This window comes from Acomys minous, assembly GCF_964271855.1.
Source record: "Acomys minous genome assembly, chromosome: 9".
NCBI lineage: Eukaryota > Metazoa > Chordata > Mammalia > Rodentia > Muridae > Acomys > Acomys minous.
The window spans coordinates 15,191,707-15,206,069 of NC_140490.1; the positions used below are offsets into that span (position 1 = coordinate 15,191,707).

At 43.0% G+C, this 14,363-nt stretch overlaps 1 protein-coding gene across 1 annotated transcript in view; it reads right to left on the minus strand.

Moving 5' to 3' along the window:
• Nucleotides 1–486: 486 nt before the first annotated feature.
• The window catches only part of GLUD1 (glutamate dehydrogenase 1), a 40,892-nt gene continuing 27,015 nt past the window's right edge, over nucleotides 487–14,363 (minus strand). The window contains exons 6-13 of the mRNA XM_084796831.1: nucleotides 13,325–13,504; nucleotides 12,163–12,300; nucleotides 11,367–11,504; nucleotides 9,501–9,581; nucleotides 5,940–6,063; nucleotides 4,791–4,882; nucleotides 3,195–3,257; nucleotides 487–1,786 (exon numbers count right to left, since the gene is read on the minus strand). Of these exons, the coding sequence (XP_084652957.1) occupies nucleotides 1,667–1,786; nucleotides 3,195–3,257; nucleotides 4,791–4,882; nucleotides 5,940–6,063; nucleotides 9,501–9,581; nucleotides 11,367–11,504; nucleotides 12,163–12,300; nucleotides 13,325–13,504 (936 nt within the window). The 3' untranslated portion in view covers nucleotides 487–1,666. The remainder of the gene's footprint in view (nucleotides 1,787–3,194; nucleotides 3,258–4,790; nucleotides 4,883–5,939; nucleotides 6,064–9,500; nucleotides 9,582–11,366; nucleotides 11,505–12,162; nucleotides 12,301–13,324; nucleotides 13,505–14,363) is intronic.

Genomic DNA, 14,363 nt, shown 5'->3' on the forward strand with positions numbered 1-14,363 from the left:
TGCCTCTGCCTCCCAAGTGCTGGGATTAAAGGCATGCGCTACCATGTGCAACTCTATTTTTAATTTGAAAAATGTCCATACTGTTTTTCTCCCTCATTATCTTTAAATTCTATAGCTAAACTGCTTCAAACAAAAATATACCAGAAAAAAAGGCAGGTGTGATGGAAGTAGTCTGGTGCAAGAGGCAGGAGGAGTTCAAGCCTAGGCCCAGCTAAAAGCAAGTTTGAGGCCAGCTGGGCTATGTAAGACCTTCTTTCAAACAAAAAGTACCAGATAACACTAGTGTACTAGCTTTATACACTATAGCCTCCTACTCATTACAGTTTAATAAAATGAAATAAAAAAGAATCCAGAAATAAAATTTGAGCATCTCATAATAGATGGAAGTGACACAGACAGTTATGAAAATTTCTGAACCTCAATTACCATTTTATCACTTACTAAGAGTGTGATTATCAACATGAAAACACAGAAAAGAATCATAAATTTTGGAAAAGGTAGACTTTTAATAACTGCTTTTATCACCAAGTTAATCATGCAGTTACAAAGTAGTTAGAAATATCTGAAAGGGTATTATTTTTTAAAAAAGCATTCATTTTTATATAAATAGTATCTGGTACTTCTGTGGAACACTCCTGTTTAAAGCCCTGGCCAGGAACTCCCCAAACAGAAGTCAACTCCAGGCAGTCTCCAGCCTGCTGTTAGTGAAGCGCTGTGCAGACTGCAAAGCCTCGGAAGAAGGGGACACACAGGTTGAGCCTGGCCACGGGCTGTGCTTGAAGCCTGCCAGACTCCAAACAGGGGGCCCAAGTGTTTTTTTTCTGGGACACTCTACTTGAATTATGGTTCAATTACTCAACACAATAGATCTCCAAATGGGAAGAGCAAGTAATTTTTATGGCAAAGAGATTTCTGCTCTCTCTGGGCTGAGTCAGAAGTTCCCCAGAGTCCCTATCACTTGCAGGTATGAGGAGAGTGCCCCATAGTGCTACTTTATTTCTGCTGGACAGTGCAGGGCCAATAAGCTACAAATGATACCGTTTTATGTTATAAAAAACTAGCTTCTCCCATCTATTATGTTTTTAGGCATTCACTGCTTGAGTCAAGTTAGGCATAAGTGATTAAAGGCAATTTTATTACAGCAGCATGTACTAGTTTTATTCTGAAAGAATAAAATACATGAGAAATAGCTTTTATTTTTGTTTGCAACTTAGAAAACTGAGTTATTTTGTTGATGTAAATTAGCAATAACTCACTTGAGGACCATGCCACCTTTGGGAAATGCCACACACCTACTTCTCATGTGTCGAAGTCCCCAGGCTTGTCCAGAAGCGCCTGACTACTCTCGGCTGCCTTCCCTGGCAATAGCACTGGCCCTGCTGGGTTGCGCCAGAGTCAGGCAGTGCAGCCAGGAGGAGAGAGTCTACCTAAAGCAAAACACCTAACCGACTCTGATACACGTGATTCCTACTTTACACTCACCAGTTGTACATGATCCTCTAACTTAATCTCTTTCTCTTTAGGGGCTGATTCCCACCAACTTGTTGAGAACAGTGTCCATTAACTAATAGTCACAAGAACAGATTTCTGTGGTTACATGTAAACTTGTGACAGGTCTGCAGAAAGTATAGGTAAAGAGGGCGGTAAAGGAGTCAGCTGAGACGGTCTATGTGAAGGTGACGCCAGCCTCGTTGTACACCTTGAAGACTTTCTCAATGGCGTTGACATAGGCAGCTGTTCTCAGGTCCAGCCCCAGGTTATACTTCATGGCTGTGCGCATAATTTGCTGAAATGAAGGAGAAAAGGTCGTGAGGAGACCTGACTGGGTAGCAGGATGTGGACATGGTACATGTGGAGGTCTGGTACTTATCACCCACCCAACACCCAGGTAAGTTTAAGACTCAGAGGGCCAAAGACAAATGACCGTAGCAGCAGAAAAGTCTAGCACGATGACTAATTCTCTGGAGCCCGTGTAAGTTGCTACTGTCCAGGGACAGCAAGAAATGACTCCTCAGGACTACAGATGTGAGCGCTTTCTCTGTGTGGTAGCTATCCTGTTGTTTGGAATGAGCTCAGATTACACACTTAGTGACTATTTAAATAACCAAGGCCAGGCAGTGATGGCTCACGCCTTTAATCCCTGCACTCGGGAGGCAGAGGCAGGTGGATTAATGTGAGTTCGAGGCCAGCTGGGTCTACAAAGTGAGTCCAGGACAGCCAAGGCCACACAGAGAAACCCCGTCTCGAAAAATCAAAAGGTAAAATTAAAAATAAATAAATAAATAAAATAACCAAGAACAGGGAACTAGGAACATTCTAGAACTTCAGCGATGACATCTGCACAGCCTTGTGAATATATTACAGGCTGATGAACTGTATACTTTAAAAGATGATTATAGTGTTAAAAGGTAAATTTCCTGATTTTGTGTATGTGTGTGCTGTGTGCATGTGCACTCTCGTGTGCCAATGTATGTGTCAGAGGAATACTTGAGTGAGTTGGTCCTCTCCTTCTACCATCTGAGTCCCAAGAGTTGAACTCAGACTGTCAAATTTGGCAAGTGTCTTTATCCATGGAGCCATCTTGCCAGACCATTAAACTATTTTAATTATATCTCAATTAAGAAGTGCCACCTTCTTCAGTAAAATCTGTCTGTGTGTTTCAATCTGGAAATCCAAACGGACAGAATCTGATCAAGAAGAAATCAGTCTTTAATGCCAGCACTTGAGGAGGCTGAGGCAGGCAGACCTCTCTGTATTCAAGACCAGCCTGGTCTACATTCAGAGTTTCAGAACAGCCAGGGCTACATAGAGAGACTGTGTCTCAACCCTCCCCCCCCAAAACAAAACAAAACAAAGCAAAAAAAACCCTGCGCTCAAACTGTGTTACACTTAAGGCCCTGGTGTAAAAAGGGTTCAAGTGATAAAACAAAACCCCAAAATCAAATATTTTTTACTTAAACCAAATTCTATAGTAAAGTCAGCTTTTGGACTGTTAACAGTGATGGACAATAAACTACCTAACTCAGCATGATGTCTTCCTAAGCCTGGGAAACGCTGACAATAATAGTGCTCATCCCCTGACGCTGAGAAGGTACATAAGTAAGGACCAGGTAACAGAGTACTGCCTGCCAAGACAGCACAGTTATCAGTGCTTCATGTTATTAACACAAAGGCAGTACCATCTGCACACCTACCCTGGCCGATCTCTCCATTGTGTAGGCCAAGCCGGAGTGCACGATGTCTTTCTCAGACGCACCCTGTTAGGAAAAAGAACATTAACTTAACAAAAACACATGAAGATATGCTTTGTGCCTCTAGAAGAATATCAAGGATTAAGTTGATATGCAGCAATATAGGAAAGACATATAATTTCTATACTGTATCAATATATACTAGCAAGCTAGACAAAACACATTTTTTCAAACCCAGCTTAGTTTTAGTGGTATTGGACAGCTATAAATACTCATAAAGTAAGATCACAATTAAAACACACACACAGAAAAGCAGCCCCGGGGCAGGTGAGTAGTCAGATTAGCAGCCTCCCCACTTCTCCAGGCGAGAGGGCCACCAGACACAGAAGAATATGGCTAACGCTGACCGCAGCTCTGGGACAATCTTGCCTGTGCACTTAGTAGCCCTACCTTTAAAGCTGGAGGGTCTAAGATCTTTATATATCTATAGATTCTATTTAATTTCTTTCTTGGAATGATTTCTAAGTATAAATCACTATCACTCCTAATGTAACAACAAAGCTGTACAACATATATCCTGTGGTGCCAGATGAAAACTCGAAGTAGGTTACCAAAAAAAATGATCTGCTCTGAGCCGGGCGTGGTAGCCCACGCCTTTAATCCCAGCACCTGGGAAGCAGAGGCAGGTGGATCTCTGAGTTCAAGGCCAGAGTGAGTCCAGGACAGCCAAGGCTACACAGAGAAACCCTGTCTTGAAAAACCATTAAAAAAAAGAGAAAGTGATCTGTTCTCCTGCAGAGCTGGGAGGAGGGGAAGGATCAGGAGCCGATCCTTGGCCACTTTTTGCAAAAAACGTTATTTATACTGAGCATCTTGCATTCATACTTCCACAACATTTATGTCACACTTTGTTTCAAAGCAAGCTTGCTTAATAAGTGGAATAGTGCTGTTTCCTTCACTCATTCAAACATTTATTGAGTAAAAACACTATGTCCTAGGCATGTTCAGGCATTAGGGACACAGGAAAAAAAAATCCTGTATTTTCAAGGGACATGATGCATGTGTGTATGTACATATAACACATATATACAGACTTGAAACTTTGAGGCTAAATAGATATACAACTTTTTGGGTTTTTGTGAGACAAGGTCTCTGTGGCCCAGGCTGGTCTTAAACTCATACCAACTCTCTTACTTCTGCCCGTGAGTTCTAGGGTTACAGACTAAGTTCTCTTTGTGATGTGCACATACTATGGACACACCATGTCAAGCATGGGTTGGTATTCTCTTTGCTAGTTGGTTAACTATGTGTCCATATAATTATTTCATATTTTCACATACTTCAGTCTCACATTTACTTTTCAGTTCTAGTTTGTTCTCTGAAACTTGAGTAATAAAGTATGGCAATCCTTCATGACTGTGTTGAATCACTGCTGTGCTGCAGCCATCATTTCTAGAACGGAATGAATGATGAAGCACAACCACACGATACAATTACGGTTAACATCTTTTGATAATACTACATTTAATCTACCTAGCCTGTCTGAAACACAGGGCAGGGAACAGGTATAAAGTGCCACGCTGGTGTCACCACACTCACCGATATCCTGTCCTGGAACTCTGCTGTGGGGACCACAGGAATAGTTCCGCCATGCTTTCCAAATTTTCTCTCTAAACTCTCTTGAACAGACACTGTGAAAAGCCAAGACATCAGAGTAAGATACAGCTATATAGGTGGGAGAAACTAAATGCAGAACTTAAAGTAACTCTAACCTATATATGTGTAACCCCAAAACTAATGTTTTAGAAATCTTTACCCCTAATGGCACAGAAGGGTTAATCATTAAACACTTAGCAAGGAGAAGTCTGCCAAATTCCTATAGAAATGTGAATTTAGGTCACTGCTCCGTTTCCATAACACCCACCACTAGCCTTTTCTTCTCTTGGCTCTGTTAAAAAGAACTGTTGAGGGAAGAGAAAAGGACAGAGAGGAACATTCTCAGAGCGGCAGAGGACTGGAGCACAGTTGGAGGTCTTGGTTTTATTTCAGCTGGATAAGAGATTCTCTTTTTTTTTTTTTTTTTTTTTTTAGTTTTTTGAGACAGGATTTCTCTGTGTAACATCCCTGGCTGTACTAGACTTGCACTGCAGACCAGGCTGGACTCAGACTTACTGCAATTGGCCTGCCTTTGCCTCCCAAGTGCTGGGATTAAAGGTGTGTGTATACCACCACGCCTGGCTGGGTGAGGGATTCTTTTAAAAATATTTAAAATTTATTTTTGATGAGAGATTCTTAATGGAGTTTACTCTGATCAAATAAAAACTATTACCAGAGGACTCAAAAAAGGGTTTCCACACAAGGTTGGACTTCTTTTAATTAGTGAAGGAGAGAACGGGGTTCACTCCATTTTCAGAAATATTAGTGAGGACTTCTCTGAGAGCAACTAGAGATTAGAAAGACCAGAGGTGGACTTCTTGTCTACAAAGACTCCACAGTATCACTAATTTAGATTATATTTGGGGAAAACGAGATTATAAAATAATAATTTGACTATAAGCATCTGAGGCCATTTATAAAAAAAATGTATACTTTTGCTCTATGGCCCAAGGCACACACAACTGTCTTTTGTTCTAGACAAAGGTCTCTAGGATTATCAGGAAAATTCTCCTAAGTATGAATGCTTTCCCAGCTCTGCCTTTGGCCCAAAGAACAATTTTTGGAGATGCAGACAAGATTCTAAGAACTCACTGAGCAAGTGGTAGTTAGAGTCCCTTTCGTATTTGAAGGTCAGTCGGCCATAGCTGACATGATTTAGGTTCTTCAGCCACTCAAAGTAAGACACTGTCACTCCTCCAGCATTTAAGTAGAGATCCTAGACACAAAATGTGACACAGAAGATATAAAGAAAATGAAAAGACGACTTTAATAAAAAATTATTAGAAAACAATGAACTCACACATACAAACAAATGTATGTGTGTGAACATGTATGTGTCTTGCATGTGTTACATGTACAGGTCAGAAGACAACTTCTGAGATTCAGTTATCGCCTTCTATCACGTCTAACTCTTGGGGACGGAACTCTGGACACCAAGTTTGGAGCTTAGTACCTTTAATACCTTAGCCATTTTGTCAGGCTTAGGAACTCAATTTCAATACCAAGGTGGACTACACATCTGTGCTGGATAGGTTTTGCTTTTTTGGTTTTCGAGACAGGGTTTCTCTGTGTGATAGCCCTGGCTGTCCTGGAATCACTCTGTAGACCAGGCTGGCCATGAACTCACAGTGATTCCCCTGCCTCTGCCTCCTGAGTGCTGGGACTAAAGGCATGTGCCACCAAGCCAGTCTTGTGCTAGATAATTTTATGCCAACTTCACACAAGCTAAAGTCGTCTGAGAGGCGGGAACCTCAATTAAGGAAATGCCTCCATAAAACCCAGCTGTAGGCAAGCCCGAAGGGCAGTGGCTTTCAAGCATCCTAACACCGTAACCCTTCAGTGCAGTTCCTCATGTAGTGGTGACCCTAACCCTAAAACTATTTGCTGCTACTTCATAACTGTACTTTTACTACTGTTATGAATCATAATGTAAATATTTTTGGAGACAGAGGTCTGTCAAAGGGGTCAAGACCCACAGGTTGAGAAACACTGCTGCATGGCATTTTTAATTAGTGACTGATGGGGGAGGGCCCAGCCTGTTGTGGGTGGTGCCACGCCTGGGCTGGTGGTCCTGGGTTCTATGAGAAACCAGGCTGAGTAAGCCATGGGAGCCAGTATACAGAATTCTCCATGGCTTCCGCATCAGCTCCTGTGTCCAGGTTCCTGCCCTGCCCTTTGAAGAACAGTGCTGTGGAAGTGGTGCTTTGGTCACTGTGTCTCACCACAGCAACAGATCATCAAACACAGCAAATGTATCTTAGAGGTCATTGGATCGTAGTGGTACTTTCTTTCTTTTTTTTTTTTTTAGACAGGGTTTCTCTGTGTAGCCTTGGCTGTCTTGGACTCATTCTGTAGACCAGGATGGACTTGAACTCACAGAGATCCACTGCCTCTGTCTCCCAATGCTGGGACTAAGGGCAATGCTAGCTTCTTCTTACCATGAGCTCAGACTAAACTGTCCGCTCACCCATCAGTGGACTCATCAGACAACAGCATTACTTCTGCCTCCATCTAAAGGCCGCCTACTTCAACTAAGTCAGATTATTATTTTTTTAAAACACATTTTCTGCAAAGAGGGCTCTTCAGGGTGACATTAAGTCCCAATGACCCCTCCATTACACCCCAGACTCTGAACACATGCTCCTTGTAGTAGTTAAAAAAAGAAATGTGTACAGGTGCCCACAAGGGCCAGAAGAGTGTCAGGTCCCCTGAAGCTGGGGGTATAGCAAGGTTGTGAGTTGCCCAGCATTGAAGCTCTGAACTTGCAAGAGCACTCTAGGCTTTTAACTGCTGTGCCATCCCTCTAACCCTGTTTTCCTTTCCTTTCCCTTCTCCTCCTCCTCCTCCTCCTCCTCCTCCTCTTCTTCTTCTTCTTTCCCTCTCCCCCCCTCTCTCTCGTCCCAGTAAAGCAGGAAGAGCCAGTCAAAATGCAAAAGTTTGGAACTGTATAGCAAAACTTAGGAATTTAGTGTAGGATTGTATTTTTAGCACAGTATAAATTTAACATAACTAGATTTTTGGAGGGTTACATATACTCAAGTTACACATGAAGAATGTTCAGGACTAAGAGAAAAGTGGCTAGCATACTATACTAACCATGCTTGAATCCTCCCCACGTCTCTTTTCTCTTGAGGTGCTGGGGACTGAGCCCTGGACTTCATGTTAGGCAAGAGCCCTACCATTGAGACCGTGGCCTCAGCCTTGTTGCCATTATATTTTCTTCTTATTAATTTATTTATTCACTTTACATCCCAGTTGTAGCCCCCTTCCTCCCTCCAACCCCTCCTTCCCTATTCCTCAGAAAAAGGGAGCCCCCACCCCCACCCCAGCTCATCATGTTACATCAGGACTGAATTTGTCCTCTTCCTCTGTGGCCTGGCAAGGCAGTGCTATCAGGGGAAGTGATTGAAAAGCAGGCAACAGAGTTCATGGCAGAGACAGCCCCCACAGCTGCCATTGGCTAGATCTATATAGAGCACCTAGGTCCAGTCCACCCATGGTCCTTGGTTGGTGCTTCAGATTCTATAGTCCCCTCTGGGCCTTGGTTAGTTGGCTCTGTTGGTCTTGTGGAGCTCATCACCTCTAGGTCCTTTTATCCTTCCCCTCACTTTTCCACTGGACTTCCTATGCTTTTCCAATGTTTAGCTATGAGTCTCAGCATCTGTTTCCAACCACTGCTGGAGGGAGCCTCTCAGAGGACAATTCTGATCGTCTTCTGTCTAAAAGTATAGCAGAATATCATTAATAGTGTCAGAGGCTGGCTCTCTTCCATGGGGTAGGCCTTGGGTTGGGCCAGGCATTGGTTGGGCATTCCCTCAATCTCTGTTCTATCTTTATCCCTGCATGCCTTATAGGCAGGGGGAAGTCCCCCCTCCATTAGGAGTCTCATCTAGTTAGAAAGGTGTCCTCCTTGGTCTCCACAAACCCTGCTACTAGGAGTCCCAGCTATAGTTCCCCTCATGTTCTCCCTGAGGCCTGTTCTGACTTAGTCTCCAGCTTGTCACAGAGAAGGCCCCACCCACAGTTTCTCTTCTCTGCAGGCCTTCTGTCCTCCACTTCCGCTTTCTCTAGGTCTGAGCTCCACCCTTATTTCTCTCTGTGCTCCCTCTCTTACCTTGATCCCTCTCTTCATCCACTATCTCTGCCTATTCTATGCCATTATATTTTCTTTTTTTCGAGATAGGGTTTCTCTGTGTATCCTTGGCTGTTCTGGACTCACTTTGTAGACCAGGCTGACCTCAAACTCACAGCGATCCACCTGTCTCTGCCTGTCAAGTGCTGGGATTAAAGGCGTGCGCCACCACCACCCGGCCTGCCCTTATATTTTCTTAAAAGTAAATAAAAATTAGGAGTTTATCATATCTGCTGGGTGGTGGTGGTAGCAGCACACACATTTAATCACAGCATTTGGAAGGCAGAAGCAGAGGGACCTTTGTGAGTTCGAGGCCAGCCTGATATAAAGAGCAAATTCCAGGACAGCCAGAGCTATACAGAGAAACCCTGCCTCTAAAAACAAAACAAAACAATACACAACAAAAAGAATTTACCACAACTTGTGACACCAGTGGGTCCTTTCTTCTGGCAGTTGCTATCAAAATAAAATTATGATTCCCAGAACATATAAAACCCGAAGAACATAGATAGGTGACCTACTGGAATAACCATGATGTTCCTTTCCAGGAAAATCTTATCAGCCTCTGGGGTGGTCGGTCCATTGGCACCCTCAGCAATGATCTGAAAGAGAATTAGGGACATGCACAGATGCTGGGAAAACCTTCATAACAAAGAGATATATATATAGGTAAGGAGCTAAAAGACAGAACATAATTCAGCTTTCTGTTTCGTTAACTTTCTTAACTATGTTGGAAACTGGTGACGATGGTATAAACCATCAATCAGACTTTTGTAACACCTAATGCCCTTGCACACTGAAGATGCTGACACCCTTAATGCCCTTGCACACTGAAGACGCTGACACCCTTAATGCCCTTGCACACTGAAGACGCTGACACCCTTAATGCCCTTGCACACTGAAGATGCTGACACCCTTAATGCCCTTGCACACTGAAGATGCTGACACCCTTAATGCCCTTGCACACTGAAGACGCTGACACCCTTAATGCCCTTGCACACTGAAGACGCTGACACCCTTAATGCCCTTGCACACTGAAGATGCTGACACCCTTAATGCCCTTGCACACTGAAGATGCTGACACCCTTAATGCCCTTGCACACTGAAGATGCTGACACCCCTAATGCCCTTGCACTGAAGATGCTGATGCCCCTAATGCCCTTGCACACTAAAAATACTGACACTCTAATGCCCTTGCACACTGAAGATACTGACACTCTAATGCCCTTGCACTGAAGATGCTGACACTCTAATGCCCTTGCACTGAAGATGCTGACACTCTAATGCCCTTGCACACTGAAGATGCTGACACTCTAATGCCCTTGCACACTGAAGATACTAACACTCTAATGCCCTTGCACACTGAAGATGCTGACACTCTAATGCCCTTGCACACTGAAGATGCTGACACTCTAATGCCCTTGCACACTGAAGATGCTGACACTCTAATGCCCTTGCACACTGAAGATGCTGACACTCTAATGCCCTTGCACACTGAAGATGCTGACACTCTAATGCCCTTGCACACTGAAGATACTAACACTCTAATGCCCTTGCACACTGAAGATGCTGACACTCTAATGCCCTTGCACACTGAAGATGCTGACACTCTAATGCCCTTGCACACTGAAGATGCTGACACTCTAATGCCCTTGCACACTGAAGATACTAACACTCTAATGCCCTTGCACACTGAAGATGCTGACACTCTAATGCCCTTGCACACTGAAGATGCTGACACTCTAATGCCCTTGCACACTGAAGATGCTGACACTCTAATGCCCTTGCACACTGAAGATGCTGACACTCTAATGCCCTTGCACACTGAAGACGCTGACACCCTTAATGCCCTTGCACACTGAAGACGCTGACACCCTTAATGCCCTTGCACACTGAAGATGCTGACACCCTTAATGCCCTTGCACACTGAAGATGCTGACACCCTTAATGCCCTTGCACACTGAAGATGCTGACACCCCTAATGCCCTTGCACTGAAGATGCTGATGCCCCTAATGCCCTTGCACACTGAAGATACTGACACTCTAATGCCCTTGCACTGAAGATGCTGACACTCTAATGCCCTTGCACTGAAGATGCTGACACTCTAATGCCCTTGCACACTGAAGATGCTGACACTCTAATGCCCTTGCACACTGAAGATACTAACACTCTAATGCCCTTGCACACTGAAGATGCTGACACTCTAATGCCCTTGCACACTGAAGATGCTGACACTCTAATGCCCTTGCACACTGAAGATACTAACACTCTAATGCCCTTGCACACTGAAGATGCTGACACTCTAATGCCCTTGCACACTGAAGATGCTGACACTCTAATGCCCTTGCACTGAAGACGCTGCCTTTGGCTTTCACAGTGGCTTTACCTTGGCTTTGACTCTGGGTGCATTGGACTTGGTCAACTGCTTCTCGCTGGCTGCAGGGATCAGAATGTCACAGTCAGCCTCCAAGATGCTTCCTTCATAGACCTTGGCTTTGGGAAAGCCCAGAATTGATCCATGTTGCTGTAATTGACCAGAAACCAGAATTAATGGCTGAGTTTAAATGCTGGCTGTAGTGTCTACTATACAAAATCTGTTTATTAACAGGTCTTTGAGAACCAGGTATGGTGGTCCATATCCCTGTAGTAGGGATGCTGAGGCAAGGAGAATATTGTGTGTTTGCAACCAGGCTGGGCTTCCAAGGTAATATAAGGCCAACAAAGTGCACACAGCAGGAGCATGTCTCAAATGACCAACCCAAGCTTGAATGAAAAAACTCAACCCCACCACCCAAACATAAAACTGAAAGGAAAAAGAAATAAGACTTAAGGTTCCTGTTACCAAGAAGACTGATGATCTGAGTTCAAGCACCCAGGACCCATACAGTGGAAGCAGAAAACTTCTGCATGTTTCCTCTGACCTCCACGTGCACATGGTGGCACATGTTAATAAATTAAAAAAAAATTTTTTTAAAAAGGGCTGGTGAGATGGCTCAGTGCTTGCCATCAAGCAATGACCTGAGCTTGAGCCCTGGGACCCATATGGTATAAGGAGAGAGCAGACTCCTGCAGGTGATCCTCTGACCTCCAACTGTGTATCACAGCACATGAAAACGTAATTAAGGAAAAAAAAAACTATTCTCTGAAAAAATTTAAGACTGGTAGATATCAGAATAACATACCAACTTGAAATCTTCCAGTTCTTTTGGATCAATACCATCTGGATTCCATATGCTCCCATCAGATTCACCAACACCAACACATTTAGCACCAAAACGATGTAGGTATCTCATAGAGTGCAGGCCTACGTTACCAAATCCCTGTGAAAAACAATTATGCATGACACAGACTTGGTACAGATAGCATCAGTCATTTTGGCCAATATAAATCTATATTCTGCTAGTTTAGAATCAAGTACCAAAATCCTTTTCCTAAAAGAAGCAATGTCCTGGGCCAGTAGATGGTTTAAAGGGCACTTGCCACCAAGGGTACCCTGATGATCTCTGAATGCAGAGAACCAACTACTATAAGGGTGTCCTCTACGTGTGCTTTGGCACACAGATATACACACAAATACAAACAAAGTAAGTAAATATATATTTAAAAAGAAGAGATGTGCTGAGTGAATGGGTTCTTCAATGGCAAATTTCTATGATCAAAAATCTAAAACCCAACCTCCAGTTACCTATGAGACTGAGCTCTGGACAAATTTGGTGAGAGAAGGGCAACGGGGACAAGCCACGCCAGTGCAGTCAGAGCCCAGTGGTCTTACGGCTGTCTGTATAAAGACATGCTACTATTCTAAGGTAATGCTAACTGAACTAAGTGAAATACATGCTAACATAAGACAAATTTAGGTCAATGTGAAAATATTTGTGCACATTTCAATAGCTTTATAGTTGAAGCCTTTTCCCCTCCTGAATGCAATTTTATGCTTAAATAAGAACCAAAAGAAGTTGGTAAGTTGTATATTTAATATCTAAGAGATATTAAATTGGGTCTAATTTTATGAATCATATCAAGATTAAGAAAAAAAGATGTTTCACTTTGAAGACAACCACTCTAAAAATCTAACAAATTCTCAAAGAGTCCAATGTTAGTGCCATAAATTGAAAACTTTTTAAACCTTTTATGTATTATGAAGACAAAAACTAGGGGCTGGTGAGATGGATGGATGGATGGATAAAAGCATGTGTACCCAAGCCTGATGACCTGAATTTAACCCTTAGGGTTTATATGGAAGAACTGGCTCCTCTCTGACCTGCAGTGCATCGTGTAGCATGCATCTTTCCATTTAAATACATGTAAGGAGTAGAGCAAAACGAAACCTTCAAGTTCTTTTACCTGAACAACAAATGTCTTGTCGCCAAACCCTGGTGTCATTCCTAAAATGCTCATGTAAGAAGCTTCATTGATGAAGTTTTCAATTCCATGGAAAACACCACGGCCAGTAGCGGAGATGCGCCCATGGATGCCTCCTTGACTGATGGGTTTACCAGTAACACAGGCATGTGCATTGATGTCCTGTAAGAGAGGGCTAGAGATATAGCTCACAAGTAAAGTGCTTGTTTAGTGTCAACAAGGCTTGAGATTAAGTGCCATGTTAAAAAAAATTCCTGTGAGAGGAAAGGAGCCATATTTAAAGTCACATATTGAAATAGGTCAGCTGCCTTGAACTTGTGATCCTTGTCTCAACCTTCTCGAGTGCTGGGATTACAGGCATGTGCCACCACACCCAGTGCTAAGCCCTGTGTCTATGATCAACCAAATACAACAAAGCACATTCCTGTTAGCTAAACATATTTCCATTAAGAGTGTTGGTGTCGTGGCACTGCCAGTGACCCCCCAACATTTGCAGGGGCAGGAGAAGCTCAAGTTCAAGGGTACCCTGGTTATGTAGCAAGACTGTTTCAAACCACAACACTTAAACAAGGGTGTGCAAATCTCTTGAGTAAGAGTAACTCATGTAAAGTTCATATTCAACAAAAGGGAGGGGCCTTTCCCAATTTTCTGTTCTTAGGAATCTATTAACGTAGGCCGCTTTCCACACTGTAACAGTTTGGGAATTTAGTATTAAGCATAAGCATAGCTATAATTCAACTTGAAGCCCTTACTCCTTCATTGAAAAATTAAGCCACATGATGCTAGGGTATACATTCCACTTGCAAGTGCCTTAAGACTGTCAAAACATAAACAAAACAAAAAATGCAGAACCAGAAGAAATATTCTAACTTTCTTGGATGGAAAGATGGATACTGTGTTGTATTCTGCCAAACTCATTTTTAAATTTAACATGTCATTAAAGAGAAGAAGAAAACCAACCAACCAACCATAACAACCCCCTGCCCCAGAAAAGTTAGGATTGGTAACAGGCCTGTAATCT